The following is a 27873-nucleotide window of genomic DNA, read 5'->3' as shown; positions in this document are numbered from 1 at the left end:
GGTGAGGCAGCATCTATGGAGTGAAGGAAATAGGCAACGTTTCAGGTCGAGACCCTTCTTCAGACTCAGCGACGTTTTCGGTCGAGATATGTTTTTTCCAAGACCAAAATAATTAAATGGTAACTTTTAAAGTTTAATGTTGAAAAGCTCAGATTGGTTTAATGTTTATCCATCAAAGACTTTTACCGTATACATTCTAGCAATCGGATAATTATTGACATGAGTAAACAAAGATTCTTGTGAGGCAAAATCAGATTCCTTATTACTTGTCATCTTGAGAAACCTCCCTTCCACTTAATGTAAACAGCTTTGTATTGGGGTGAATTAGGTACTACATGCTTATTGCTCAGCTCAAACCCTTCCTATCACCATCCAATGGCCAGCCAGGACATTTATAACTGACTAGACCAAGTGGGACCCATTGGGTCCCGTCCCCTCAACGCACAGTATCACACACATTAACCACCCCCCCCCCCCACACACTAACCCCCCCCCCCCCCCCGATATTATATTAATATTATTAATTTGCTCCTTTTCCCCATCCCCCGCCCTACACTCACGCATAGCCCCTAATTGCGCAGGCACAGTTAGAGAGGTAGCAGAAGGGGGTTGGAGAGGGAGGGGTTTATAGAGGGGGTAGAAAGGAAGAGGGTAAGGGGGGTAGAGAGGGAGGGGGGCGAGGTCCCAACGCTCCCTAGAGAGGGAGAGGGGGGCAGAGAGGGAGGAGTGGCAGAGAGGGGGGGGGGGCATTGAGTGAGGGTGGGTAGAGAGGGAGGGGGTAGAGAGGGAGGGGTAAGAGAGGGAGGGGGTAGAGAGGGAGGGGGTAGAGAGGGAGGGGGGGAGGATGCAGAGAGGGAGGGGTAGAGAGGGAGGGGGTAGAGAGGGAGGGGGTAGAGAGGGAGGACAACTTGTTCTATTTGATCCTATTTGATTATGCACGCCAGATTGATCGCACTCGTGGAAACACGCAAAGGTTGCAATCTCCCACCCCTGTCCCATTATGATGTTATATGTAAATGAGATCCATTGTGATTGGACGTCTGTGAGATAGCATGGTGACATCATCAATGGAAAGTGCTGCAAGAGCCGCCCACTGAAAAAGTTAATTTTTTTAAATAAACTTCGGAAATATAGGTTGGAATATGACGGGAATATGTTTATCCCATCGAGGGAAAACATGCGAGTCGCATGTATGAAAATGGGAAGGCTGTGGCCAAGCATTTAGGAAGAAGATACAAATTAAGCAGATTAAAAGAAAGCCAACACAACCCTGCATGCACACGGAAATTTAGAAAGTTGAGAATAAGGGGAAGAGTTTTAATATAATACTAAGTGGGACCCGTTGGGTCCCAGCATCACACGGGAGGGCTGGTCACCAACGCAATATTCCACCTCTCCACCAATTCCAATATTGCTCGCCAGTGGGGGGGCTGTCTGTTGCGCTAGTATGAGTGTTGTGGGCTGAAGGTACTGGTTTCCAGAGGGCTAGTATAGACATTGTGGGCCGAATGGATTCTTGGGCTGGCATCCAACTGTTGCAACGATTTTAAAAGCCAAGCTGGGCTGCAGCCACCTGACAACCAAAATGTATTTTGTGAACACAAACTTGTTAAAAGCGCGAGGCAAACAATTGGGCTGCAGCCACCCGACAACCATAATTCATTTTGTGAACACAAACTTGTTAAAAAGGCGAGGCAAACAATTGGGCTGCAGCCACTTTACAGCCGCATCGAGGGGACTCACCGTGGAGTAGACGTGCGTTCAGTGTTACTCGCAGCTCAGAGAGCCGTGACCCTCTCGCTTCCTGGGTCTGGCAGAGACTGTGAGGTGCTACACTTCCGGGTTTTATAGTCCCTCCCCCTGCCGCCAGCGGGGGCAGCAGAGAGAATGGGGAATTTTTTTTAAAACATTAATATCTCTCTGATTTTTCATCGATGGGAAAAATCCTCTGGTTCAGGAAGGTGGAGGGGGGCACTGAGCGAGATGGCCAAAAATGACAGCCGTAGGTGGCGATGTTCTCTCGGAAATCGCAGCACAGTGGGCCAAAAGCGGTCAAGATCAGACTTTTAGTAATATAGATTAATCCATACTAATTACTTCACATTGGCATTTTCATTACCCTCATGAATGGATGCTCCACTTTGCAAATCTAGGCATGATAGTACTGAAAATAAAAGTTTGAACATGATTTTATTTTGGGAGGTTAGAACAAGCATGCATACTTCTCTGAACCTCCCAAAAATAGCATGTGTAGCAAACACCTTGACTTCTTCCCTCCTTCTGCAGCTAACCCCTCATAACTTATGGATGACTGAGATTGCATCCAGTCATAGCCAACAAGTTCGGTGTCTGCAACTAATCACTCAAACATATTATTAAACTGCATACTTGACAATATGGTCCACTGCAGTGCTGCTCAATAGTGTTTCCACACTTTTCTATGAGGAAGCCAAATCAATATAAAGCTAAAATATCAAAAATAATATTAAATAGAATAAAATACTAAATAAATAAATAAATAATCTGTAAACAATGAAGCCAGAAAAATGTAAAGATGTATTGAAAATTCTGTAAATTCCCCGAATTGTTTAATGGTCACAGCAGACAAGATCACACAACTGTAAGGTTCTTATAGAAACTTACAAAATTCTTAAGGGGTTGGACAGGCTATATGCAGGATTGTTCCCGATGTTGGGGAAGTCCAGAACAAGGGGTCATAGTTTAAGGATAAGGGGGAAATCTTTTAGGACCGAGATGAGGAAAACATTTTTCACACAGAGTGGTGAATCTCTGGAATTCTCTGTTACAGAAGGTAGTTGAGGCCAGTTCATTGGCTATATTTAAGAGGGAGTTAGATGTGGACCTTGTGGCTAAAGGGATCAGGGGTTATTGAGAGAAGGCAGGTACGGGATACTGAGTTGGATGATCAGCCATGATCATATTGAATGGTGGTGCAGGCTCGAAGGGCCGAATGGCCTACTCCTGCACCTATTTTCTATGTTTCTATGTTAACCTGCCATGTCGATACACCAGCTTTTTAAAAGACCAACTCTCTACCTCCACTCACAGGCTCTTTTTCATTATTATTGCAAATATTTTATCACATGTACTTATGCAACTCCCTCTTGAAGGCCCCAGTGGAACCTGCTTTCATTTTGATGATAAGCCTGTTTTGTGGCATCTTATCAAAAACCTCTTGAAAATACGTAAACAATCCTGGAAAAAACAAGCAACTGGTGTTCGGTTACCGATTACTTAAAAGCATTGGAGCTGAACAACACAAGAATTAATTAGGTGTAATTTCAGACAAAAATTATAATAGAGGGACACCAGAATTGCTGAAGGCGAAGGACAAGAATTTAAATTCATTATGTGGAATGTGGGGAGAAGCCAGTAAGCGGTGAGTGACAGATAAACTGGTTAATGTGCTATTGAATGTAGATGTTTAAGAAAGAACCGCAGATGCTGGAAAAATCGAAGGTGGACAAAAATGCTGGAGAAACTCAGCAGGTGAGGCAGCATCTATGGAGCGAAGGAATAGGTGAAGTTTCAGGTCGAGACCCTTCTTCAGACTGATGTGGGGGTGGGGGGGCAGGAAGAAGAAAGGAAGAGGTGGAGACAGAGGGCTTTAGGAGAGCTGGAAAGAGGAGGGGAAGGAGGGAGAAAGCAAGGACTACCTGAAATTGGAGAAGTCAATGTTCATACCGCTGGGGTGTAAACTACCCAAGCAAAATATGAGGTGCTGCTCCTCCAATTTGCGGTGGGACTCACTCTGGCCATGGAAGAGGCCCAGGACAGAAAGGTCGGATTCAGAATGGGAGGGGCAGTTGAAAGCATATTTTGCTTGGGTAGTTTACACCCCAGCGGTATGAACATTGACATCTCCAAGTTCAGGTAGTCCTTGCTTTTTTCCTCCTTCCTCTCCCCTTCCCAGCTCTCCCACAGTCCACTGTCTTCACCTCTTCCTTTCTTCTTCCCCCCCCACCACTACATCAGTCTGAAGAAGGGCCTCGACCCGAAACGTCACCTATTCCTTCGCTAAATAGATGCTGCCTCACCTATTGAATGTAGATGGTAACTTTCCATGAGATTATGTTTATGCAGTACGAAACTAAAATGGTGGACACGAATGTATTTGAAAAAGTAAACTTTTTTTCCTGAAATTCCATATGTTGTTTGTTTTCTGGTCTCTTAATAAACGAGAACGTCTGAGTGAATCCAGGTAAATGATTGGCATCAAATAAAAAATTCTGCAGATGCTGAAAATCTGAAATAATTTGCAACAGAAAATGTTGGAAAAACTCAGTAGCTCAGGCAGCATCTATGGAGAAAAACAAAAATAGGGTTATCATTGAACGTCCAGGACCTTTCATCAGAACTCAGAAAAGAAAAAATATTTTTTCTTGACAGCAAAGGTGTGGGAGAGCAATGGGTAGAACAAAGATAATTTCTCATAATGGGTGAAAAGTGAGGCAATTAATGAGCAGTCAACATCAAATTAAACTTAATTATTTTGTGTTTGTGTTGCGATTATTGTATAAACAGTCTGAGGCCCAACACAAAATCGAGGAACAATACGTCATCTTCAATCTGAGCACTTTCCAATCTGCAGGGATGGTAGAATGGTAGGCAACCAGGAGCTCAGTCCCTTGAGTGGACTGAATGCAGGTGCGCAAAATTCACCCATTGTATTAGAGGCCACATTATATTGAAGGCAGTAAAGTAGACTGGAACAAGTAAGTGAATTTATGCATCTTTAAGGTTTCTCATGGGAAACAAATTGAATGGCCTTAATCTCACCAATTACAAATTATTAAAACTTCCAACTCAGCATGAACAAGTAAAACTTAGGTACTATGGCAGTGGAATGCATTTTGAGGAAACAAAGGTAGAATGTGATATATTCAACATATTTTTTATACTCAGTACTTTCTGACATTGATTTCCGCTCTTTAAATTTGTTATTCATATTCCTTTTACATCTTTTTCACATTGCTTGAGATATATTAGCATAATTGTCATGTTATGGGACTAGTCTCCTAGTTGTATGGACTAATATCCAGAGGATTGCAATCCTATTTCAAATACTATCATGATAGTTTGAGAATTTAAATTGCATGCAAAATAATCGGGATTCAGTTCCACAGCAATTGAATTACTTATTAACTACTCTTTGAAAGCAGACTAAAAGCAAATTCCTTCTAAACTGTCAGATTTTCCAGAAATAGGACCATCACCTTCCATAGAAAACTAGAGACAGGATCTTAATGTGCAAATATGTGGTTGCAGGCTGGGGTACGAATGTAACAATTTCAAACTGTTGCCTTTTTTGGTTCTCCATTATACTTCGGCGGCAAATGTATTTGGGAGTAGCAGGCTGCATTTAACCACCGGTACCTCTACTCACTCCGTTTGAATAATATTGACATAGATGTTTAGCTATGTCCAAACAAAACCGTTAAAATTTAATGGCACCATAGAAATGGGAAAATCAAAAGGGTTAAATATGAAGATAGAAGCATTGTAAAATATTCCCAGTGGCAGGTTTAGAAATGGCTTGATAAAGAAGAAAAATTGTATTAAACAATTTCTTCTGATCAGTGGCTTCTGCGAAAGTCCACAGCTTTTTAAAAGCATAAATAATAATTTCAATTTGAAGGAGATTCTCCGCACTTTTTCAGTGCCATGGTAATTAAGATTTGATGTAATTAAGAGTTAAGTAATTTAACATAATTAGTCCTTATTCGGACATTAAAAATGTGTGAATGTGTCAATGGATGAGGCCTGTCATTTAATGATATGCAGAACATTCATCACAGTATCAATTGGGGGTGCCACCGCAGTGGCTGCCTTGCCAGCAGCTCGTTAGTTCTTTCACCCTTTTTGTTATATTTAGTGTGTCTAAATGTATGTTTTAATGTTTATTAGTATGTCTTATGTGGGGGGTGGTGGAGGGGAATAGGGGGAAACTGCTTTTCAGTCATTTACCTGGACGGAGATGCGTCTTTTCTCTGCGTCGCCTATCTTCGCCCCCCCCCCCCCCCCCCCTCTCGGCCTACCAACTGGATTGGGTAGGCGCAACGCTGAATTACCATCGCGGAGTGGGGCGAACCCTTGCCGGGGATCGCCAGTGTTGGAGCACGGGAGAGTTGGGCGGCGCTGACTTGAACATCGTGGGGGCCTGGGATCTTTTGCCGAGGATCGCCAGTGTTGGAGCTCCGTCCAGCTCGGTCTGTGGACTTTGGAGGCAACGGTCTCTGGTAAGAAGCGGCTGATTCGGAAAATCCAAGCCACAGAGTGTTTTCCTCCGTTCCGACACCGGAGTTCCGATTATCCCGGTGAGAGGGCCTGTACATCAGGCTGTTCGTAGCGGTGACTGCGGAGGGTTCAAAGGCCACGACCACAGGTGAACAAAGGAAGTTGACTGAACTTTATTGCCTTCCATCACAGTAAAACATTGATCTCCTGTGGTGGATGTTTATGTCAAACTCTATTGTGTATTGCGTTCTTTTTATTCGTATGGCTGTATGGTGACTCACATTTGACTTAACCTATAGCGTTCTCTCTCTCTCTCACCCTCTCTCTGATCTTGTTATCTTCCTGTTGCGCAGTCATTCTATTTGTGCAAAAACGTTACACGATAGCGCTATGATCATTCTCCTGTGCTGTGATTGCACCACGTTTCGTCACGATCGATGGTCTAATGTAAACGTTAGCGAGGTTTAAAAATCTTAAAAACTGCGCGTGCGCAGATCGATCTCCTCTCCTGCCGTTCAGCACCACATGGATAAGTCTTTTCTCCTGTCACTCTGCAGGACGGTCCGCCCCTTCCTGTGCCATCACGTCTTTCCAGGAGTTGGGGATGGCCAGTGGAGGTTTTCAACCGGACACAACTTTCGGAGGGACTTGAAACGGCCCCGCCCCGCCACAGCACGGGAAATGTCACCAAACGGAAAGTGGAGAATCTGATCCCGGTGGAGGAGAACGTCCAGCGACCAGTGGTCCAGCGACCAGCAGTCTAGCGACCGCTGTGAGTCCGCTCCAGCCCCTTCCCCTCTGGTCCCCCCTCAATGACTCCTGCCTCCCTCCCCCGTGATACGCCCCACAACCCCCGTCTTTTCTCCGAGCTCTCCCCCTCCCCACCCACACACCCCCTTCTCCTCCCTGCCCCCGTCACAACCCCCCACTCCTGCCCATCCCCCCGTACTCCCTCCTCCCACACACCCCCCGCCCACCCCCCCTCTCTCCCCAACACACACCCCCCTCCCCCCACACACACCCCTCTCCCCCAACCACACCACACACACCCCTCTCCCCACACACACACCCCCATCTCCCCCACACACACCCCTCTCCCCCCACACACACCCCTCTCCCCCCCCTTGGAGATATACCCCACGCCCACACACACCCCCCTCCCCACCACGTTAGATGTAGCCCCGCCCCACACACACCCCTCTCTCCCCCCACACACACCCCTCTCCCCCAACGCACACCCCCCCCTCCCCAAACACACACCCCTCTCCCCCACACACCCCCCTCTCCCCCAACACACACCCCCTCTCCCCCAACACACACCCCCTCTCCCCCACACACACCCCCTCTCCCCCAACACACACCCCTCTCCCCCCACACACACACCCCTCTCCCCCAACACCACCCCCCTCTCCCCCAACACACACCCCTCTCCCCCAACACACAACACACACCCCTCTCTCCCCAACACACACCCCTCTCCCCCAACACACACACCCCTCTCCCCCAACACACACCCCTCTCCCCCAACACACCCCCTCTCTCCCCCAACACACACCCCTCTCCCCCAACACACACCCCTCTCCCCCAGCACAAACCCCCTCTCCCCCCGCACCCACCCCTCTCCCCAACACACACCCCTCTCCCCCAACACACACGCCGGATAAATGTAAACTTGAATTTGAACTATATTCAAGTATTTGAATGTCAAATCGACATCAAAATATTAGTCAAGTCAAGTCAAGTCAAGTTTATTTGTCACATACACATACGAGATGTGCAGTGAAATGAAAGTGGCAATGCTCGCGGACTTTTGTGCCAAAGACAAACAACCAACCAACCAAACAAATTATAAACACATTCATAACACACATATTCTTTTACATAATAAATAATGGATGGAAAAACGTTCAGTAGAGTTAGTCCCTGGTGAGATAGGCATTTACAGTCCGAATGGCCTCTGGGAAGAAACTCCTTCTCAACCTCTCCGTTCTCACCGCATGGCAACGGAGGCGTTTGCCTGACCGTAGCAGCTGGAACAGTCCGTTGCAGGGATGGAAGGGGTCTCCCATGATTTTATTTGCTCTGGAGTTGCACCTCCAGTTGTATAGTTCTTGCAGGGGGGCGAGTGAAGTTCCCATAGTGCGTTCGGCCGAACGCACTACTCTCTGCAGAGCCTTCTTGTCCTTGGCAGAGCAATTCCCAAACCAGATGGTAATATTTCCGGACAAGATGCTTTCCACCGCCGCTGCGTAGAAGCACTGGAGGATCCTCGGAGACACTCTGAATTTCCTCAATTGCCTGAGGTGGTAAAGGCGCTGCCTTGCCTTACTCACGAGTGCTGATGCGTGTGATGCCCATGCCATATTCTCATATCCTCATATTACTGTAACCTACTGCTGCAGCATAAAATTGAACAACAGTTACGGGCAGCACCGTGGCACAGCAGTAGGGTTGTTGCTTTAAAATGCTTGTCGTGCCGGAAATCCCTAGTTTGATCCAGACTACAGGTGCTGTCTGTACGGAGTTTATACGTTCTCCCCGTGACCTCGTGAGTTTTCTTCAAGATCTTCGGTTTCCTCCCACACTCCAAACGTACAGGTTTGTAGGTTTCTGTAGGTTAATTTGCTTGGGATAAATGTAAATTGTCCCTAGTGTGTGTAGGATAGTGTTAACGTGCGGGGATCGCTGGTCGGTGTGGATTCGGTGGTTTCCGCGCTGTATCTCTAAACTAAACTTCCTGTTTTCCATATTTTATTATGGAGGCCAATAATTGTCGTCTAATTCACTCTGCAATAATAATGAAAATAAACGGCATGCAGCAGAACAAGCCATAGTCAGAGAAAAAGTTAGCAATTCGTAAATCCAAGACAAAATTACAGAACAGTAAACTCATGAAGTAAAGAAGTAAGGAAGTGCAGATGCTGGTTTACACAAAGGTCACAAAGTGCTGGATTAACACAGAGGGTCAGGCAGCATCTCTGGAGAGCAGCTATAGGTGTTGTTTCATGTCAAACAATTCTTCAGGCTGACACGCAGAGATCCACATCACGGGGTATTCTGCTCCGGAAAGCAGATTTGCTGCACTGTCATGGTGACACTAACTATAAGGTGATGAGTTTTATTTGTACGCAACATTAACTCAATAACAGAAGTTGAAAAGTCACAAATTTGAAGGAGTTCAAATCAAAATTGAAAACTATTTGAACAAATGGAAGATACACTAAGTAAATTGAAAATAATAACATACAAAAATGTATAATAACCATTCACCAAGAAGTTCCAAATGGAAAAAAAAAAACCCATCTATGCAAAACTCCGATCTTGTTATCTTCCGGTTTGGCAGTCATTCTATTTGCGCAAAAACGGTACGCGATAGCTTTTTGTCAGCGTACTCACCATTCTCCTGTGCTGCGATTGCCGCAAGTTTCCGATCGGTGGAAGCCGGTAAGAGTTATCGAGGTTTAAAAGTCTTAAAACACCCGCGTGCGCAGATCGATTGTCTCTCCGGCCATTCAGCACCGCGTGGATTGGTCCCTTCTACTGTCACTCCGTGGGATGGTCCACCCCTCCCTGCGCCATTGCATCTTTACTGCAGCTGCAGGAGGCTTTGGATGGCCGGCGGAGATCTCCTACCGGACATAATTTTCGGAGGGAGGGACTGGAAACGGTGGACCGGCCCAGCCCAGCCTAGTGCAGAGTCGAAGATGGCCCCAATGTTCCGGAAAGCAGAGACTCTGATCCTGGCGGAGAACGACCATCGAAGCTACCAGCGGCCAGCGGCCAGCGACCAGCGCCCGCTGTGCGACCCATCGCACTGCCAACCTCTTCCGCTCTGGTCCCCGTCGCTGGCTCCTACCCCACTCCCCCGTGATACCGTACTCTTCCTCATGGCTCTTCCCCCGTCTTTTCTTCTCTCTCCCCCTTGCCCCACACCCCTCCCCCCCCTCACACATCATTCCTCACACCCCCCCCCCCCCCCCCATCCCCACCAACACCCCTCCCCCCCCACACACCCCACCCTGCTACAGACCCCCTCCCCCAACACCCCCCCCCACCACACCCCCCCCCACACACCCCTCACAACCCCCCTCCCCCCTCCCCACAAACACCCCCCCCACCCCCCCAACCACCCCCCACCCTGCCACAACACCCCCCCCACCACCCCTCCCCACCCCACACACCACCCCCCCCACACACACCTCCTCCCCCCCCCCCCCACATCCCCCTCCCCCCCCCCTCCAAACCATCCCATCACATACCCAACGGGTCCCACTTAATCTAGTCATGACAACATTAGTTTGAGACCTGGTATCGAAACTACCCTTACCCCCTCTCCCTAAACTTCATGCAGACCCTTTGTTACCCTCTCTTCCCCCCTCCCCCCCCCCATTCACCCTCCCCCTCCTCCCCCCCCTCCCTCCACCACTCCTCCCCCTCTCCACCCTCCCCCCCTCCCCTCCATCCCAATCCTCTCCTACACTCTCCTCCACCTCTCCTCCCCTCCCCCTCTCTCCTCCGACCTCCCCTCTACCCACCCTCTCATCACCCCCCTCTTCACCTCTCCACCTCTCCTCCACTCTTCTCCCCCCTCCCCCCCTCTCCTCCACCCTCCCCCCCCCCTCCTCCCCCTCTCTCCACCCCCCCCCCCTCTCCTCCCCCCCCCCACCTCTCTTCTTCCCCCCATTCCTCTCCAGTTCGCCCTCCTCCTCCCTCTCTCTCTCCATCCCCTCCCTCCCCACCTCCCTCTTCAAGGCCTAGTCCCGTCCATTTACCGCTGGATTCCTGTCCGCCGTGTCCACACGAACCAACGGCCAGCAGCACCGCCAGCTTTGAGGAGGGCTGCCCTGGCCCTGGGTGACGCGTGGTGACGGATGGTTCCTGGGGTGCGCTGAGCACCAGGCACCGCAGCTGCTGCAACAGCACTGTTACATCAGTGGAACCACGTCCACCAATCCAACTAAACTTTTGCCCAGTTCGTGGGATTGTATAAGTTCCAATTTTTGTATCAGCAAACAGGATTGCTAGGTGCATTAAAGCAAGTCATTATGTCGCTGGCCAACAGTATTAAACAGTCTAAAGACGTGTAGATGACGGGGAAAAAAAAATGCCTGGGGCCGGATGATTTCGGGTTACAGGCCGGATCCGGCCCGTGGGCCGTAGGTTGCCGACCCCTGTGTGAGATGTATCCAAAATCATGAGAGGAATAGATCGGATAGATGCACAGAGTCTTTTGCCCAGAGTAGGGTAAGTGTATGGAACAACCTGCCAGAGGAGGTAGTTGAGGCTGGGACCATCCCGTTGTTTAAGAAACAGTTAGACAGGTACATGGATAGGACAGGTTTGGAGGGATATGGACCAGGCGCAGGCAAGTGGGACTAGGGTAGCTGGGACATTGTTGGCCGATGTGGGCGAGTTGGGCCGAAGGGCCTGTATCCAAACTGTATCACTCTATGACTCTATGGAACTAGTGTGCAGTTGATCAATGGTAAGTATGGACTCGGTGGGCCGAAGGGCCCGTTTCCACTCTGTATCTCTAAACTCTGAAACGTGAACTCTATTTTTCTTGCCACAGATTATCCAAATTGCCAACTCCATTCTTCTGATCAGAACAATTCACAGGTGACCAAGGAAGGCAATGCATTCCTTCCATTTCCCATCATCTGGCAGTTCTATCAAATCCCTTCCATAATGGTACAAAATGAAATGACACCTTTTTGCCCGACATGAAGTCACATGCCAACACTCTTTCCAAATCAGGCCACACCCTCCAATACTGAAAATGATAAAAAAATACCCAGTGGCATAAAAATGGAGGCAGGCATTTAAAAAAAAAATTAAGAGTCATAAAATGTCACTGGCAGATAAGATTAAAGAAAATTCCACATTTAGAAAGATTTGAAGAGCACCAGAGTAACCAAGGAAAGAGTAGGCAAATTATGGACAATTCTTGACAATTCTTGAATGAATACTTCCCATCTGTATTCACTGAGAAGATGGGCATCGTAATTGGAGAACTCAGGGATATAATCATAGAGCTGTACAGCACAGAAAGAGGTTTTTCAGCATACCTTGTCCAGATAGAGAATACAATTCTGAAACATGTTAACAGTTACTGTGCCAGGCAAGGGAAGAAATCACTGGAGGTCTGGCAAAGAATTTTTCTGACCACAGCTGAGATATACATGACCATAACAGGAGGACAGAGAATTGGATATCTTTACTCAAGAAGGCAACAGGGATAAGTCAGATTCAGGGACAATAAGATCATAACATTCGCAGATGACACAACAGTGGTGGGACTCATCAGCGGAGATGACGAATCAATGTACAGGGAGGAAGTAAAACAACTAGTGGACTGATGCGGCAAAAATAATCTAGAATTAAATGTCGACAAAACGAAGGAGATGGTTGTCGACTTCAGGAGGGCGCAGCCAAAGCATTTGCACACCCCTCAACATCAGTGGCACTACAGTGGAGAGAGTGGAGAGCATAAAGTTCCTCGGTGTGCAAATTACAGACAGCCTCACCTGGTCCAGGAACACTACTGGGACCGTCAAACGGGCCCATCAGCGACTGCACTTCCTGAGGAAACTAAAACAGGCCTCACTCCCCACCAACATCCTCAGGACTTTCTACAGGGGTACGGTGGAGTCTGTACTCACGTACTGCATAAATACGTGGTACTCCACCTGCAACTGCTCGGACAGGAAGGCTCTGCAGAGGGTAGTGAGGGGAGCAGAGAGGATCATTGGCGTCTCCCTACCCTCGGTACAAGAACTGTTCCAGAGCCGCTGTCTGAAAAAAGCTCAGAGAATTGCTAAGGACAAACTGCACCCCCTCCACATATACCTGGATCTCCTGCCATCAGGCAAGAGATATCGAAGCATCAAAGCCCGGACTACAAGACTGCTAAACAGCTTCCTACCACAGGCTGTGAGGCTGCTAAACAGTCACTCTGTACTCACAGTCACTTGATTCTGCAGCTGGCACGGACACTTTAATAACTGGCACTGGCCACTTTAATAACTGGCACTGGCCACTCAAATCAGCTGCCCCGGACATTTTTATGATTGGTTTATTGTATTTTAACGTTGTGTTTTACATGCTTTTAACTATTTATTTATACTGTTCCATCAGGGACTGGATTGTTTTTAGTGTTATTATGTGTGAAACGTTTTAAATTTCATGTGCGATGCTCCGCTATTCCCTGGGAAACGTCTTTTCATTTTGCACTGTACAACTGTTGTTTGCAAGATGACAATAAAGGTTGATTGGATTGGATTGGATTGGATTGGAATTGCAGGCCAGTGTGTCAACATCTGTTCAAGAGAAGTAATTGGAAAAAATCCCAAGAGAAAAGATCAATCTATACTGTTGAGAAGGCAGGGATCAATCAAACATAATCAACATGGCTTTGCCTGCCTGACCTATTTGTCATCTTTTTATTGATGAGGACAGTTTTGTTGATGTAGTTTGAGTGGCCTTTAGGAAAGCTTTTGACGGTGTCACACAGGAGTCTGGTCTATGGGATTAGAGCTGATTGGACCCAAGACAAGTTGGAAAAATGAGGAGGTATGGTTTTGTAATTAGGAGAATGTGACTAGTATCATGGCACAGGGATCAATTCTGGGATTATATATTTTTTGTTATATACATTTACAATTTGGATGTGAATATAGGAGGGATAATTAGAAAGTTTACACATTATACAAGAGTTGGTGGTGAGGAAGGTCTGAAGATACAGGATGGTGGACAGAATAATAGCAGATAGGATTTAATCTAGTCCTGAAATGAAGAACGGATAGGAGGAGCTATGAAACTGTAAACCCCAGTTTCAAGAACAGCTTTATTCCAGTAATCATTAGGCTTGTGAATACTGCACAACACTAATCTCAGCAACTATGTTCTTCTACAGACTTTGTTTTTGGTTGCACTACAAATTTAATTTTTATGGACTATTATGTTCTGTTTACCTAGTTTTACTGAATATTAATTTATTGTATTTGTGATTATTGTATATTTGAGTGTTATTGCATCAATGTGCCTATTAAGCTTCAGCAAGTGAGATTCAGCATTTGACATTGTTACATGACAATTTAAAACTCTTGACTCTTGAATTTTATCTCTACGATTGATATTCCTGGATGTTTTTCCTTAGGTTAAGTTGCTACTTTGTTGCACTTACCAAGTTCTCAACTAAAGATTTTACCAAAGTAGCAAACTGCATCACTTGGTACATATTTGACAACTCCGAGAAGAAAATGGCTAGTCTTTCTGCTTCCTGTGTCCCATGCAGTGCTTCTTTGTAAGCTCTATTTAATCATTCAAGAATAATGAATGTCCACATTTATCAATCATAGAGAAAATACTCATCTGTTCAAGATAATTTGCTATTTTAGGTCAACAACAAAGAAATGTGTTCTCAAGCAGCCACTGCTGTGAAAATCAGATCAAGATAAATATATTTCCAAATACTGTGTCACTATTTTCCATCAAGTTGCATAACCTTTGCCACGTAATAATGTCACAATGATAAACAAGTTGGTTCCTACATGCCTCAAGGTCCAGTGATTTTAATATTACTACCATATGAACTTTGCTTCAATGACCTTCCATTTACCTCAGCATCTTGAACTAAGAGTGAAACAAGGATCAGATTGTCCATGCCGATCAACCCCCACAATTCTCATCCGAACAACATGCTGACTAAGGGCATTAAGACAATGAAATTCTTACTTGCTGCAGTTACAGGCACATTAATGCAATAACACATGGAATAAATAAACAAAAATCAATCATGCAATAAATTATTAATCAGTCATGCTAGGTAAACCCCAGTTTCAAGAATAGCTTTATGTGGTGGGTCTCATCAATGACAATGATGAGTCGGCATACAGGATGGAGGTAGAGCTGCTCACAGATTGGTGCAAATCCCACAACCTCATTCTCAACGTGGGAAAAACTAAGGAGATGGTGGTTGACTTCAGGAGAGCGGGAAAACAACACCATACACCTCTGCACATCGATGGAGCTGATGTGGAAAGGGTCAGCAGCGTGAAGTTCCTAGGACTCCACCTGTCAGATGACCTGACGTCCACGACCAACACCACAGCACTGGTCAAGAGAGCCCAGCAGCGACTACACCCTCTCCGAAGACTACGTAAAGCAGGTCTCCCCACTACACACCTACAAACTTTTTATAAGGGGACAATCCAGAGCACATTAACCTGCGGCATCACTTCCTGGTTTGGGAGCTGCAAGGCGTACGAATGGCACCAACTAGACAGGATTGTGAAGACCGCCACAGGACAGGATTGGTGCTCCCGCCAGCTGGACATTACAGCTCCACTCAGCAGAGCCATCTCCATCATATACAGGAAGACCCATCGTATCAGCATATTCTCCATCCTGCCATCATCAAGAGGTACCCCATTAGCTGCAAAACCCAGAATCTCCTCAGCTTCTTCCCGCAGGCTATAAGACTGATAAACGGACTTTGCCCCCTGCCAAAGTATTGCCAAAGTATCGCGCACCAACCATCAACCTGGACACACTGTTGCAGAACCACTGTCGTGCCGCTGCCGATCGGAACGCCTGTTGATGTTTAGTAGAGTAGAGTGTTAATTTGTTCATGATATATGTATTTTTATTTCTATTTATTTTTACTGCACACTGAATGGACACTGGTTGAGCAACGTTTTTTTTTGTTTCCTCTGGGTATGTGAGTACTCAGGAAAATGACAATAAAGATATACAATACAATACAAAATACAATAACCAGATAATGGTGCAAAGCCAAAGTATGGTATGCAACAAAAAAGTACATAATAGATAATAGCTTGATCGTTAGGTATGACAGTGGTCTGCGTTGTGCAATGTTCAAGAGCTTGATGGTTGCTGGTTAGAAACTGTTCTTGAACCTGGAGTAAACAAATTTCAGGCTCCTACACCTTCTTCCCAATGATTTTAGTGAGATGAGAGCATGGCCAAGGTAGTAAGGTATTTGATGATATTAGCTGCCTTTTTGAGGCAGCATCTCCTGTGCATCCCTTTGATAGCGGGAAGAACAATACCCATGATGGACCAGGCAATATCTACCACTTTATGTGCTCTACTTTGTTCCTAGGTAATCAAATTACCTAACCAGGTCATGATGCAACCAGTCTATAAGCTATCTACAGAAGTTCAATAGAGTATTTGGAAACATACAAAATCCCCCCAATCTTCTGAGCAGGTAGAGATGTCAATTAATTTTCTTTCTGATTGCATCAATGTGTGGGGCCAGGAAATATCTTCGGAATTATGCACACCCTGGAACTTGAGGCTGGTGTCTCTCTCCATTGCCATCATATCAATGAAGACACCTTTATTATGGAAATTCTTTGAAAGCTGGTGGAGACCTTGGACTGCAGCAGTGAAAGGTTGAAGATGTCCACAAAAACTCCAGCCAGTGGGTCTGCACAGATTTTAGTAACACAGTCAGGTACACTTTTCTGGGGGCTTATCCCTGTGAAGGATGTTCTGACCTCAATAACTGAGCTTACAATATCGTCAGTGGCTGTGGGGACTCAAGAAGATTATTCTCTCTTTGAAATTGAGCATAGGAATAATTGAGAATCAAGAAGTGATGCATCACTCTCAGATGAGCTATTCTTTGGCTTTGCCTTGTAGGAAGTAACAGCGCGCAAGCTCTGCCACAGCTGCTGAATGTCCTTCTGGACCAAAAGCCCAAAAGAGTTTCTTCGTTTCTTGATGGCCTTAGCAATGTTATGCTTGGATTTCCTAAGTAATCCAGTATCATCAGACTTGAATGCTCATTATCTGTCTCTCTGTATATTGCAGATCTCCTGGTTCATCTAAGGTGACTTGCTAAGGAACACTTGAATGGTCCCTTGCAGTCAGAAACAGGTGAATTGATCATGGGGAACAAGGACATGGCAGACCAATTGAATAGCTACTTTGGTTCTGTCTTCACTAAGGAAGACTTAAATAATCTGCCGGAAATAGCAGGGGACCAGGATTTAAATGAGATGGAGGAACTGAGTGAAATCCAGGTTAGCTGGGAAGTGGTGTTAGGTAAATTGAATGGATTAAAGGCCGATAAATCCCCAGGGCCAAATAGGCTGCATCCCAGAGTACTTAAGGAAGTAGCGCCAGAAATAGTGGATGCATTAGTGATAATATTTAAAAACTCTTTAGATTCTGGAGTAGTTCCTGAGGATTGGAAGGTAGCTAATGTAACCTTTTTAAAAAGGGCGGGAGAGAGAAAACGGGGAATTACAGACCAGTTAGTCTAACATCGGTAGTGGGGAAACTGCTCGAGTCAGTTATTAAAGATGGGATAGCAGCACATATGGAAAGTGGTGAAATCATTGGACAAAGTCAGCATGGCCCTTTTCAGAATGGCAGGCAGTGACTAGTGGGGTACCGCAAGGTTCAGTGCTGGGACCCCAGCTATTTACAATATATATTAATGATTTGGACGAGGGAATTGAATGCAACATCTCCAAGTTTGCGGATGACACGAAGCTGGGGGGCAGTGTTAGCTGTGAGGAGGCTGCAAGGTGACTTGGATAGGCTGAGTGTATGGGCAAATGCATGGCAGCTGCAGTATAATGTGGATAAATGTGAGGTTATCCACTTTGGTGGCAAAAACAGGAAAATAGACAATTATCTGAATGGTGGCCGATTAGGAAAAGGGGAGATGCAACGAGACCTGGGTGTCATGGTACACCAGTCATTGAAAGTAGGCATGCAGGTGCAGCAGGCAGTGAAGAAAGCGAATGGTTGGTTAGTATTCATAGCAAAAGGATTTGAGTACAGGAGCAGGGAGGTTCTACTGCAGTTGTACAGGGTCTTGGTGAGACCACACCAGGAGTATTGCGTACAGTGTTGGTCTCCTAATCTGAGGAAGGGCATTCTTGCAATAGAGGGAGTACAGAGAAGGTTCACCAGACTGATTCAGGACTTTCATATGAAGAAAGACTGGATAGACTTGGCTTGTACTCGCTAGAATTTAGAAGATTGAGGGGGGATCTTATAGAAATTTACAAAATTCTTAAGGGGTTGGACAAGCTAGATGCAGGAAGATTGTTCCCGATGTTGGGGAAGTCCAGAACAAGGAGTCACAGTTTAAGGATAAAGGGGAAATCTTTTAGGACTGAGTTGAGAAAAATATTTTTTACACAGAGAGTGGTGAATCTCTGGAATTCTCTGCCACAGAATATAGTTGAGACCAGTTCATTGGCTGTATTTAAGAGGGAGTTAGATGTGGCCCTTGTGGCTAAAGGGATCGGGGGTATGGAGAGAAGGCTGGTACAGGTTACTGAGTTGGATGATCAGCCATGATCATATTGAATAGCGGTCGGTGCAGGCTCGAAGGGCCGAATGGCCTACTCCTGCACCTATTTTCTATGTTTCTATGTCTTGGTGGGAACACCTCCCTTCAGCATTTCCTTCAGCAACTGTGGGGATTTCATTCAAGTGCGTTGAGTCTTGCCTTTCTCTGCTGACCAGCTCTGTTCAATCCTTACCACTGCACTCTTCAGACAGAAGGAGCACAGCCAGGAGGTCTTTTTTCCAAAGTGAGGGCAAGAGATAGCATTATCGGCATACTTCATAGTGGAATAGCAGTGGTTGAGAGTGTTTGATCCTCCTGGGCTACAACAGTGTCCCCCGAGTCCTTACCTTCCACCCCATCAGCCGTCGCATACAACACATAATCCTCCAAAATATCCGCCACCTCCGGGATCCCACCACTAGCCACATTTTCTCATCTCCACCCCTCTCCGCCTTCCGCAGAGACCATTCCCTCCGCAACTCCCTAGTTAAATCATCCCTTCCCACCCAAACCACCCCCTCCCCAGGTAACTTCCCCTGCAACCGCTGAAGATGCAACACCTGTCGCTATACCTCCTCCCTCGACTCTGTCCAGCGACCCCGACAGTCCTTTCAGGTCAGGCAGAGGTTCACTTGCACTTCCTCCAACCTCATTTAATGTATCCGTTGTTCAAGATGTGGACTCTTATACATCGGCGAGACCAAACGCAGACTGGGCGATCGTTTCGCGGAACACCTTCACTCAGCCCGCATGAACCAACCTTATCTCCCGGTTGCTGGACACTTTAATGCTCCTTCCCATTCCCACACAGATCTTTCTGTCCTCGGTCTCCTCCATTGTCAGAGTGAGGCTAAATGCAAATTGGAGGAACAGCATCTCATATTTTGCTTGGACAGCTTGCAGCCCAGTGGTATGAATATTGATTTCTCTCACTTCAGGTAGTCCTATCATTCCCTCTCTCTATCCCTCCCCCACCCGTTGCACCAGCTTCTCGTTTTCACCTTGTAAACAGCTTACAATGGCCCATTTCCTTTTTCATCATTACTTTTTTGCATATCTTTCATTCATTGTTCTTTATCTCGCCACATCACCTTCTATATCTCTCGTTTCCCTTATCCCTAACCAGTCTGAAGACCCAAAACGTCACACATTCCTTCTCTCCAGAGATGCTGCCTGTCCGGCTGAGTTTCTCCAACTTTTTGTGTCCATCTTAAGTATTTTGAGAGGTTGATTATGGTACATATCAACTCCTTAGCACCTGGACCCACCACAATTTGCCTTATACCACAATAGATCAATGAGGGATGCAATCTCACTGGCTCTCCACTGGACCACATGGACAATTAACATACATATGACAGGCTGTTGTTCAAAGACTGCAGCGCGGTAGTCAACATCATCATCCCCTTCAGTCTTGTTACCAAGCTCAAGAAATTGCGTCTCTGTATATCCCTTTCTAACTGGATCATTGACTTCCTCATCAACAGAATACAATCGGAAAGAATTGGCAACAACACTCCCTCCTTGATAACCACCTTGATAAGCACATGCTCAGCTCCCTGCTCTACTGATTCTATACGCATGACCGTGTAGCCAGAGACTGTTCCAACTCCATCTTTAAATTCACTGTGGAAACCACATTTATTGGCTGAAATATGGATATACTCCAGAGTATAGGAGGAAATGTATTGAGGATGTAACGGTGGTAAAAACCATCAGGAGGCGTGCCAATCAGAAACCTTGGCTAACTGGGGAAGTGTGTTCCCTACTGAGAATCCGGAATGCGGCATTCAAATCTGGGGACAACGCAGCATACAAACTGGCAAGGGGTAACCTATCCCGGGGGATCAGGGAAGCGAAGAGGCTGTATGGACAAAAACTCAATAGCCACTTCACAAATGACAAAGACACACGTCGCTTGTGGCAGGGATTTCATACCATCACTGACTACAAGCCCCCCCCCCCCCGCTGCGGATATGCCAAAACAACCCCTCCCTACCAGATGAACTGAACGAGTTCTACGCACGGTTTGAGGTTAAAAACAGCACCCAGACACGTGCACTACTGCCATCTCCCAGTGACCAGTCGCTCAGGCTGTCCGCAGCCGGAGTTAAAAAGGCCTTTGCCAGCGTCAATCCACGCAAAGCTGCAGGGCCGGACAACATTCCTAGATGCGTTTTAAGAGACTGTGCCGAGCAACTGAAAGATGTCTTCACAGACATTTTTAACATCTCACTCAGCCAGGCAGTAGTGCCCAACTGTCTTAAGAGTGCCACCATCGTCCCTGTCCCAAAGAAACCAAACCCAGCCTGCCATAATGACTTTTGACCAGTGGCCCTAACACCCATTGTAATGAAGTGTTTTGAGCGACTAGTTATGCAGCACATCAAAAATAGTCTACCTGCCGACCTAGACCCACTGCAGTTCGCCTACAGAGCCAACCGATCCACAGAGGACGCAGTCTCAATAACACTGAACCTCGTATTGTCACATCTCGATCGGAAAAATACCTATGCCAGGATCCTCTTCATAGACTTCAGCTCTGCTTTCAATACAATCATTCCGCAGCAGCTGGTGGAGAAGTTGGAGCTATTGGGGGTTGATGCTGGCACATGCAACTGGGTCCTGAACTTTCTGTCGCAACGGCAGCAGACAGTCAGGGTGGGCAGTAGGACATCAAAAACCATAGCCGTGAGCACTGGCTCACCCCAAGGCTGTGTCCTAAGCCCCCTGCTGTTTAATCTGCTGACACATGACTGTACTGCCAGACTCAATAACAACTTCATCAACTAGTTCGCTGATGACACAACAGTGGTGGGTCTCATCAGTGACAATGATGAATCGGCGTACAGGATGGAGGTGGAGCTGCTCACAGGTTGGTGCAAATCCCACAACCTCATTCTTAACGTGGGAAAAACTAAGGAGATGGTGGTTGACTTCAGGAGGGCGGGGAAACAACACCATACACCTCTGCACATCGACGGAGCTGATGTGGAAAGGGTCAGCAGCATGAAGTTCCTAGGACTACATCTGTCTGATGACCTGACGTCCACGGCCAACACCACAGCTCTGGTCAAGAGAACCCAGCAGCGACTACACCCTCTCCGAAGACTACGTAAAGCAGGCCTCCCCACTACACACCTACGGACTTTTTATAGGGGGACCGTCGAGAGCACATTGACCTACGGCATCACTTCCTGGTTCGGGAGCTGCAAGGCGTACGAACAGCACCAACTAGACAGGATAGTGAAGACCGCCAGTAGGATTATTGGTGCTCCACTCCCCTTCCTGCTGGACATATACAGGAAGAGATGTATCAGCAGAGCCATCTCCATCATCAAAGACACTTACCACCCATCGCATGACATTTTCTCCATCCTGCCATCTGGGAAGAGGTACAGGAGCATTAGTTGCAAAACCAGCAGGATGCTCCTCAGCTTCTTCCCACAGGCTATAAGACTGCTAAATGGACTTTGCCCCCTGCCAAGTATCGCGCACAAACCCCCAACCTGGACACACTGCAGCAGAGCCACTGTTGTGCCGCTGCCGGTCGGAACGCCTGTTGAATGTTTAGTAGAGTGTTAAATTTGTTCATGATACATGTATTTTTTATTTCTATTTATTTTTCATGCACACTGAATGGACACTGGTTGAGCAACGTTTTTTTGTTTCCTCTGGGTATGCGAATACTCAGGAAATGACAATAAAGATATACAAAATAGCAGGTCTGATTGAATGGTGCCAGTACAACAACCTTGCTCTCAATGATAAGAACTGATTTTTGACTTTAGAAAAGGAAGGCTGAGGATCCACAAACATTGGTGCACTCAAGAAGAAAGCCCATTAATGCCTCTACTTCCTTAGAAGATTGAGGAGATTTGGTATGTTGATGAATAGTTGAACCTCCACAGGTTTATGGTAGAGGGCATATTGATTGGCTGTACCATAGCCTGGTTTGGCTACTCAAATGCCCAAGAACGAAGGAGATTACAAAAAAAAATGGTAGACAATGCCCTGTCCATCATGAATAATGACCTACCCACCATTGAAGGGATCTACAGGAGATACTGCCTCAAAAAGAAAGCCAACATCAAGGACCTATATAACCCTAGTCATGCACTTGGTTCACTCTTGCCATTGGGAAGAAAGTATATGAAAAACTGTAAAGTCTAGGTTCGAGAACAACATCTGCCTAACTACCATCAGGCTATTGAACACTATGAACTCCAAATTATGAACTGGCTTTGTCGTAATAGGGACTTTGGGCATTGTATTGGTTGACAATATATCGTTTTTTTTAATTTATTGAACTTTTGTTTTTGTTTATTATATTATCTCTTGAGTACCGTGATTACAAAACTGTTGTACTGCAGCTAGGGTAGTGAAATAGATAGATCAAGGGAGAAAGAGTCAAAAGTGTCCATAGTTGAGAAACAAGGAACTGCAGATGCTGGTTTGGAAAAAAAAAAAGACACAAGTGCTGGGGTAACTCAGTGGGCCAGTCAGCATCCCTTGAGAACATGGACAGGTGACGTTTCGGGTCGGGACCCTTAATCAAACTCATAGAATCCACAGTTTAGGATAGACAAAAGTGCTGGGGAAACTCAACGGGTGCGGCAGCATCTATGGAGCGAAGGAAATAGGCAACGTTTCGGGCCGAAACCCTTCTTCAGACAGTTTAGGATGGTATTGTGTATTCATTCGTGTGTATAAAAACAATTGCACTAAAACAGATGATTTTAATACAAGGATATTAGTAAGTTCATGAAAGGACACAAAAGCACAGGTGCTAGATCTATACAAATGTGAGAGGGCAATAGGACCTTGCCGGCCAGAGGAACAGCATGCAGTTTCAGTTTCTGTACAAGAGCTGCCCTACACGCCAGCCAAATGAGTCCCCAACAAGCATTGGATTTCAGTATAAGTTTAAATTGATAAAGTAATTGAAGTGAAGAGAAGCAGAGATTGCCCGTCATTGAGCGTTGCCTTACAGCTGTAGTGGGTGTGGGTGGGTGACTCCGCCTGTGACCTGGGCCCCACTCTGCCCCCACGCGTCGCATTTCCCGGCGTAAGTACCTGCACCGTGAGCACGTCGGCCGCTTGCCCGCCCTCTCCACCGGCAACTCTGACAGTTCCTGCAACACGTTTTGCTCTTCTTCCGCGCAGTTTGCACTCGAGCGCCCACCCTCCGAGCCTGCGGCCGCCTCTCCCCCCGCCCTCTCGGACTCCATGTTGCCCACAAGCGGCTGCAGAGCGCGGTCGGCCCTTGGTTGGTTCCGCACCGCCAGGAACAAGACGAGCCGAGACAAGACGGCCCAGCACAGTGGGCGGGGGCGGGGCGGGGTGATAGGTCGCATTTGCCGGCAATCCGTGCAATAAGGATCATGACCATCAGAGGGCGCATGGACACTGTAACACAGTAGGTCGTCAATCTACATCTGCCCATTCCCTTCCCTTCCCAGATACTACCTGACCTACTGACTTCCTCCAGTACTTTATGTTTTAAGCGCATTACAATAGGTCATGCTTGACTTTTATTTTTTCTCTTGACTGGTGCTGACGAAGTGATATTTTATTTTTTAATTTTAGTTACCATATATTTTCAAGACATCAGATTCAGATTCAAATTTTATTGTCATTGTGCAGTGTACAGTACAGAGACAACAAAATGCAATTAGCTTCTCCCCTGAAGAGCGAACATAGAATAATGAGCAATAAATATATATACGTACATACAGTCGTAGAAGTGCAATTTTTCTGGGGGAAGAAGTGTCGGGCGGGGGGGGGGGGGGGGGTGACTGGCAATCATCGAGGTACAGAGTTGAGTAATGTAACTGCCGCAGGGAAGAAGCTGTCCCTGGACCTGCTGGTCCAGCAACGGAGAGACCTGTGGCGCCTCCCGGATGGTAGGAGGGTAAACAGACTGTGGCTGGGGTGAGAGCAGTCCTTGACGATGCTGCGCGCCCTTCGCAGACATCGCTTGCTTTGGACAGACACAATGGAGGGGAGTGAGGAACCGGTGATGCGTTGGGCAGTTTTCACCACCCTCTGCAATGCTTTGCGGTCGGAGACAGAGCAGTTGCCATACGATACTGTGATGCAGTTGGTAAGGATGCTCGGTTTCATTTAACTTCTTGACCTAAAGCCAGTTTCCTTTCCGCCAAATTAGGAAGAACGTTATCCACATACCCATTGTTTAAATATTTTCTGTATATCAATGCAAATTAAACAACCAATGAAAGTGCAAAACTGAAAAAATGGGCCTATAAATATTTCATTCCACAATGTAATTTTATACATTTAAATCTTGTCCTTGGTCCTTGCTGTCTATTCTATGACCACTTCATCTGCATGGTGTACTTTACCCTTCAAAAACATTAAGCATCTCAGTTGCCAATCTCTATGACATTCAATGCAGTTAATCTGCCTGCATTCACCTGCATACTAGGATCAGGAACTTTCTGGTATAATCCTGTTGTTTGCTTAGCTCCTTTCAACACGGTGCAAAAAAAAATGATTGATAACTTTCTTCACTATGATACCACCTATTTTAGTGTAATTTACAATTGCACACTCATCTAAGTCATTAATGTAGTAACAAATAACAATGAGCCCAGCCAGCATCGACTCGTGTGTCATACCACCAGCGCAACAAATAATTTTATACAAAATTGGCTTGAATAGAGGAAGCAGAGGGTGATGGTTGAAGGTTTTGTCTCCAATTAGCTGGCTCTTCGTTACTTCTTCAAACACTCATTCAAATTAATGAGACATGATTTTCCACACCATGCTATTCTCATTCAACCCACGTCCTTTTAAATGCATGTATATCTTATCCCTCAGGAATCCCTTACAATAATTTACCTGCCATAGATGTTAGGCTTCCTGGTCTACAGTTCCCAGGTTTTTATTTGTAGTTCTTCCTTAGTAATCCCCCAGTCCTCCCGCACCTCACTTGTGACTAACGATGGTGCATACAGTGTCCTCCATAATGTTTGGGACAAAGACCCATCATTTATTTATTTGCCTCTGTACTCCACAATTTGAGATTTGTAACAGACAAAAAAAGACATGTGGTTAAAGTGCACTGTCAGATTTTATTAAAGGGTATTTTTATACATTTTGGTTTCACCATGTAGAAATTACAGCGGTGTTTATACATATTCCCCCTCCCCCCCCCCATTTCAAGGCACCATAATTAGCAATGTTACAAAATTTTGAGATTCTAAAAATCAAGTCTGCAATTTATACCATCAGATAAAGCATAAAAAGAAGTTTAATTTGACACCCAATTCACTTTCATATCTTCAGTATTAAAAAAGTTATGGCCATTTTCATACTCGGAAATTAGCATCTTGTTCCCTATTGCTTTTCCATTGACATAATTCAAAAACTGTGATCGAGGACAGTCAAAAGCCCATAACTTTCTTAAAAATTAAGAGAACTCAAGGAAATTTTCAGTTATTATAGATTGAAACATTCTGAAGCAAATATGAAACAATCTTACTTGGTTGACCTGAAATTAAAGCATATAATTAGTTAGTTGCAGATTCGTATGGGGCCAAAATCACATTTTCGCCACGGAAATTTTTATTAAAGTCATCCTAAGAAGCAAGTTTATATGTAAAATAAACAACTTACCTTTCGTTTTGTCCCCTATGGGAGATCCGTCCCATTGTCGGCGTTGATGGCGTTAGTAGCTTTTTATATTACTCCAGCGATTTTTTTTTTTTTTTTAAACTTCCGAGAACGGAAGTCGGAACGATTTTTCTGCAGCAGCTTAACATCCTGAAGAATGTTCGCCTCCGACAGGCAGGAGAAAACGGTATTTTAATCCCGCCCCCAGCCCCTCCCCCCGCAAAGGCTCAAAATTCGCGCAGACTGCCAGTGGCAGAACTGCAGCGCCGCTGAAGGTAAGTATTGTAACATCGCTACCATAATGTTTGGGACACATGCCTTCACAGGTGTTTGTAATTGCTCAGGTGTATTTAAATGCCTCCTTAATGCAGGTATGGAAGAGCTCTCAGCTCCTAGTCTTTCCTCCATTCTTTCCATCACTTGGAAACTTTTATTGCTGTTTAACAACATGAGGACCAAAGTCGTGCCAATGAAAGTCAAAGAAATCATTAATGAGACTGAGAAACAAGAAGAACACGGTTAGAGACATTAGCCAAACCTTAGGCTTACAAAAATTAACCGTTTGGAACATCATTAAGAAGAAAAAGAGAACTGGTGAGCTTAGTAATCGCAAAGGGACTGGCAGGCCAAGGAAGACCTGCACAGCTGATGACAGAAGAATTCTCTCTATAATAATAAAACATCCCCAAACACCTGTGCGACAAATCAGAAACACTCTTCAGGAGAGGTGTGGATTTATCAATGACTTACTTCCATGGGAAGGAGTCCTCGCCCATCACTGATGACCCCTTTTCCCGTCTCCAACGCACCCCCTCCTCGTGGAACCCCCCTCGTGGCCAATTTCCGGCTTTAGAACTTTTTATCAATAACTGCCGTCGCGACATCAACCGCCTCAACTTCTCCATTCCCCTGTCTCACTCCAATCTCTCACCAGATGAACGTTCTGCCATCGACTCACTCCGCAACAACCCAGATTTGGTTATCAAACCCGCTGACAAGGGAGGTGCCGTGGTAGTCTGGCGCGCCGATCTCTACAAAGCTGAGGCCACGCGCCAACTATCGGACACCTCCTCCTACTTACCCCTGGACCATGACCCCACTGACGAGCACCAGGCCACCATCTCCAGCACCATCACCAACTTCATCCACTCCAATGCCCTACCCGACCGAGCCTCCAACCTCATCGTTCCCCAGCCCCGCACAGCCCGATTTTACCTTCTCCCTAAAATCCACAAACCTGACTGTCCCGGAAGACCCATTGTCTCCGCCTGCTCGTGCCACACCGAACTCATTTCCAAATACCTTGACTCCATCCTATCACCCTTGGTTAAATCCCTCCCTACCTATGTTCAAGACACCTCAGACACTCTCCGTCGTCTCCGCGCATCCAATTCTCTAGGCCCTCACCCCCTCATCTTCACCATGGACGTCCAATCACTCTACACCTCCATCCCCCACCACGATGGTCTCATAGCCCTCCGGTTCTTCCTCGACCAGAGAAGCAACCTATACCCAGCCACTGACACTCTCCTCCACCTAGCAGAGCTGGTCCTTACCCTCAATAACTTCACGTTCGACTCCTCCCATTTCCTCCAAATACAAGGCGTAGCTATGGGCACACGCATGGGCCCCAGCTA

At 46.2% G+C, this 27873-nt stretch overlaps 1 protein-coding gene across 1 annotated transcript in view; it reads right to left on the bottom strand.

Annotated features, from left to right (window-relative positions):
• dtwd2 (DTW domain containing 2) overlaps nucleotides 1–27873 on the bottom strand; it is a 166482-nt gene that overhangs the window by 118859 nt on the left and 19750 nt on the right. Inside the window, 2 exon segments of the mRNA XM_055631016.1 lie at nucleotides 23675–23931; nucleotides 23933–23967. Coding sequence (XP_055486991.1) covers nucleotides 23675–23931; nucleotides 23933–23967 — 292 coding nt within the window.

The sequence above is a fragment of the Leucoraja erinacea genome, chromosome 3 (genome assembly GCF_028641065.1).
Source record: "Leucoraja erinacea ecotype New England chromosome 3, Leri_hhj_1, whole genome shotgun sequence".
Lineage (NCBI taxonomy): Eukaryota > Metazoa > Chordata > Chondrichthyes > Rajiformes > Rajidae > Leucoraja > Leucoraja erinaceus.
This window is presented reverse-complemented; position numbering and strand designations above follow the sequence as displayed.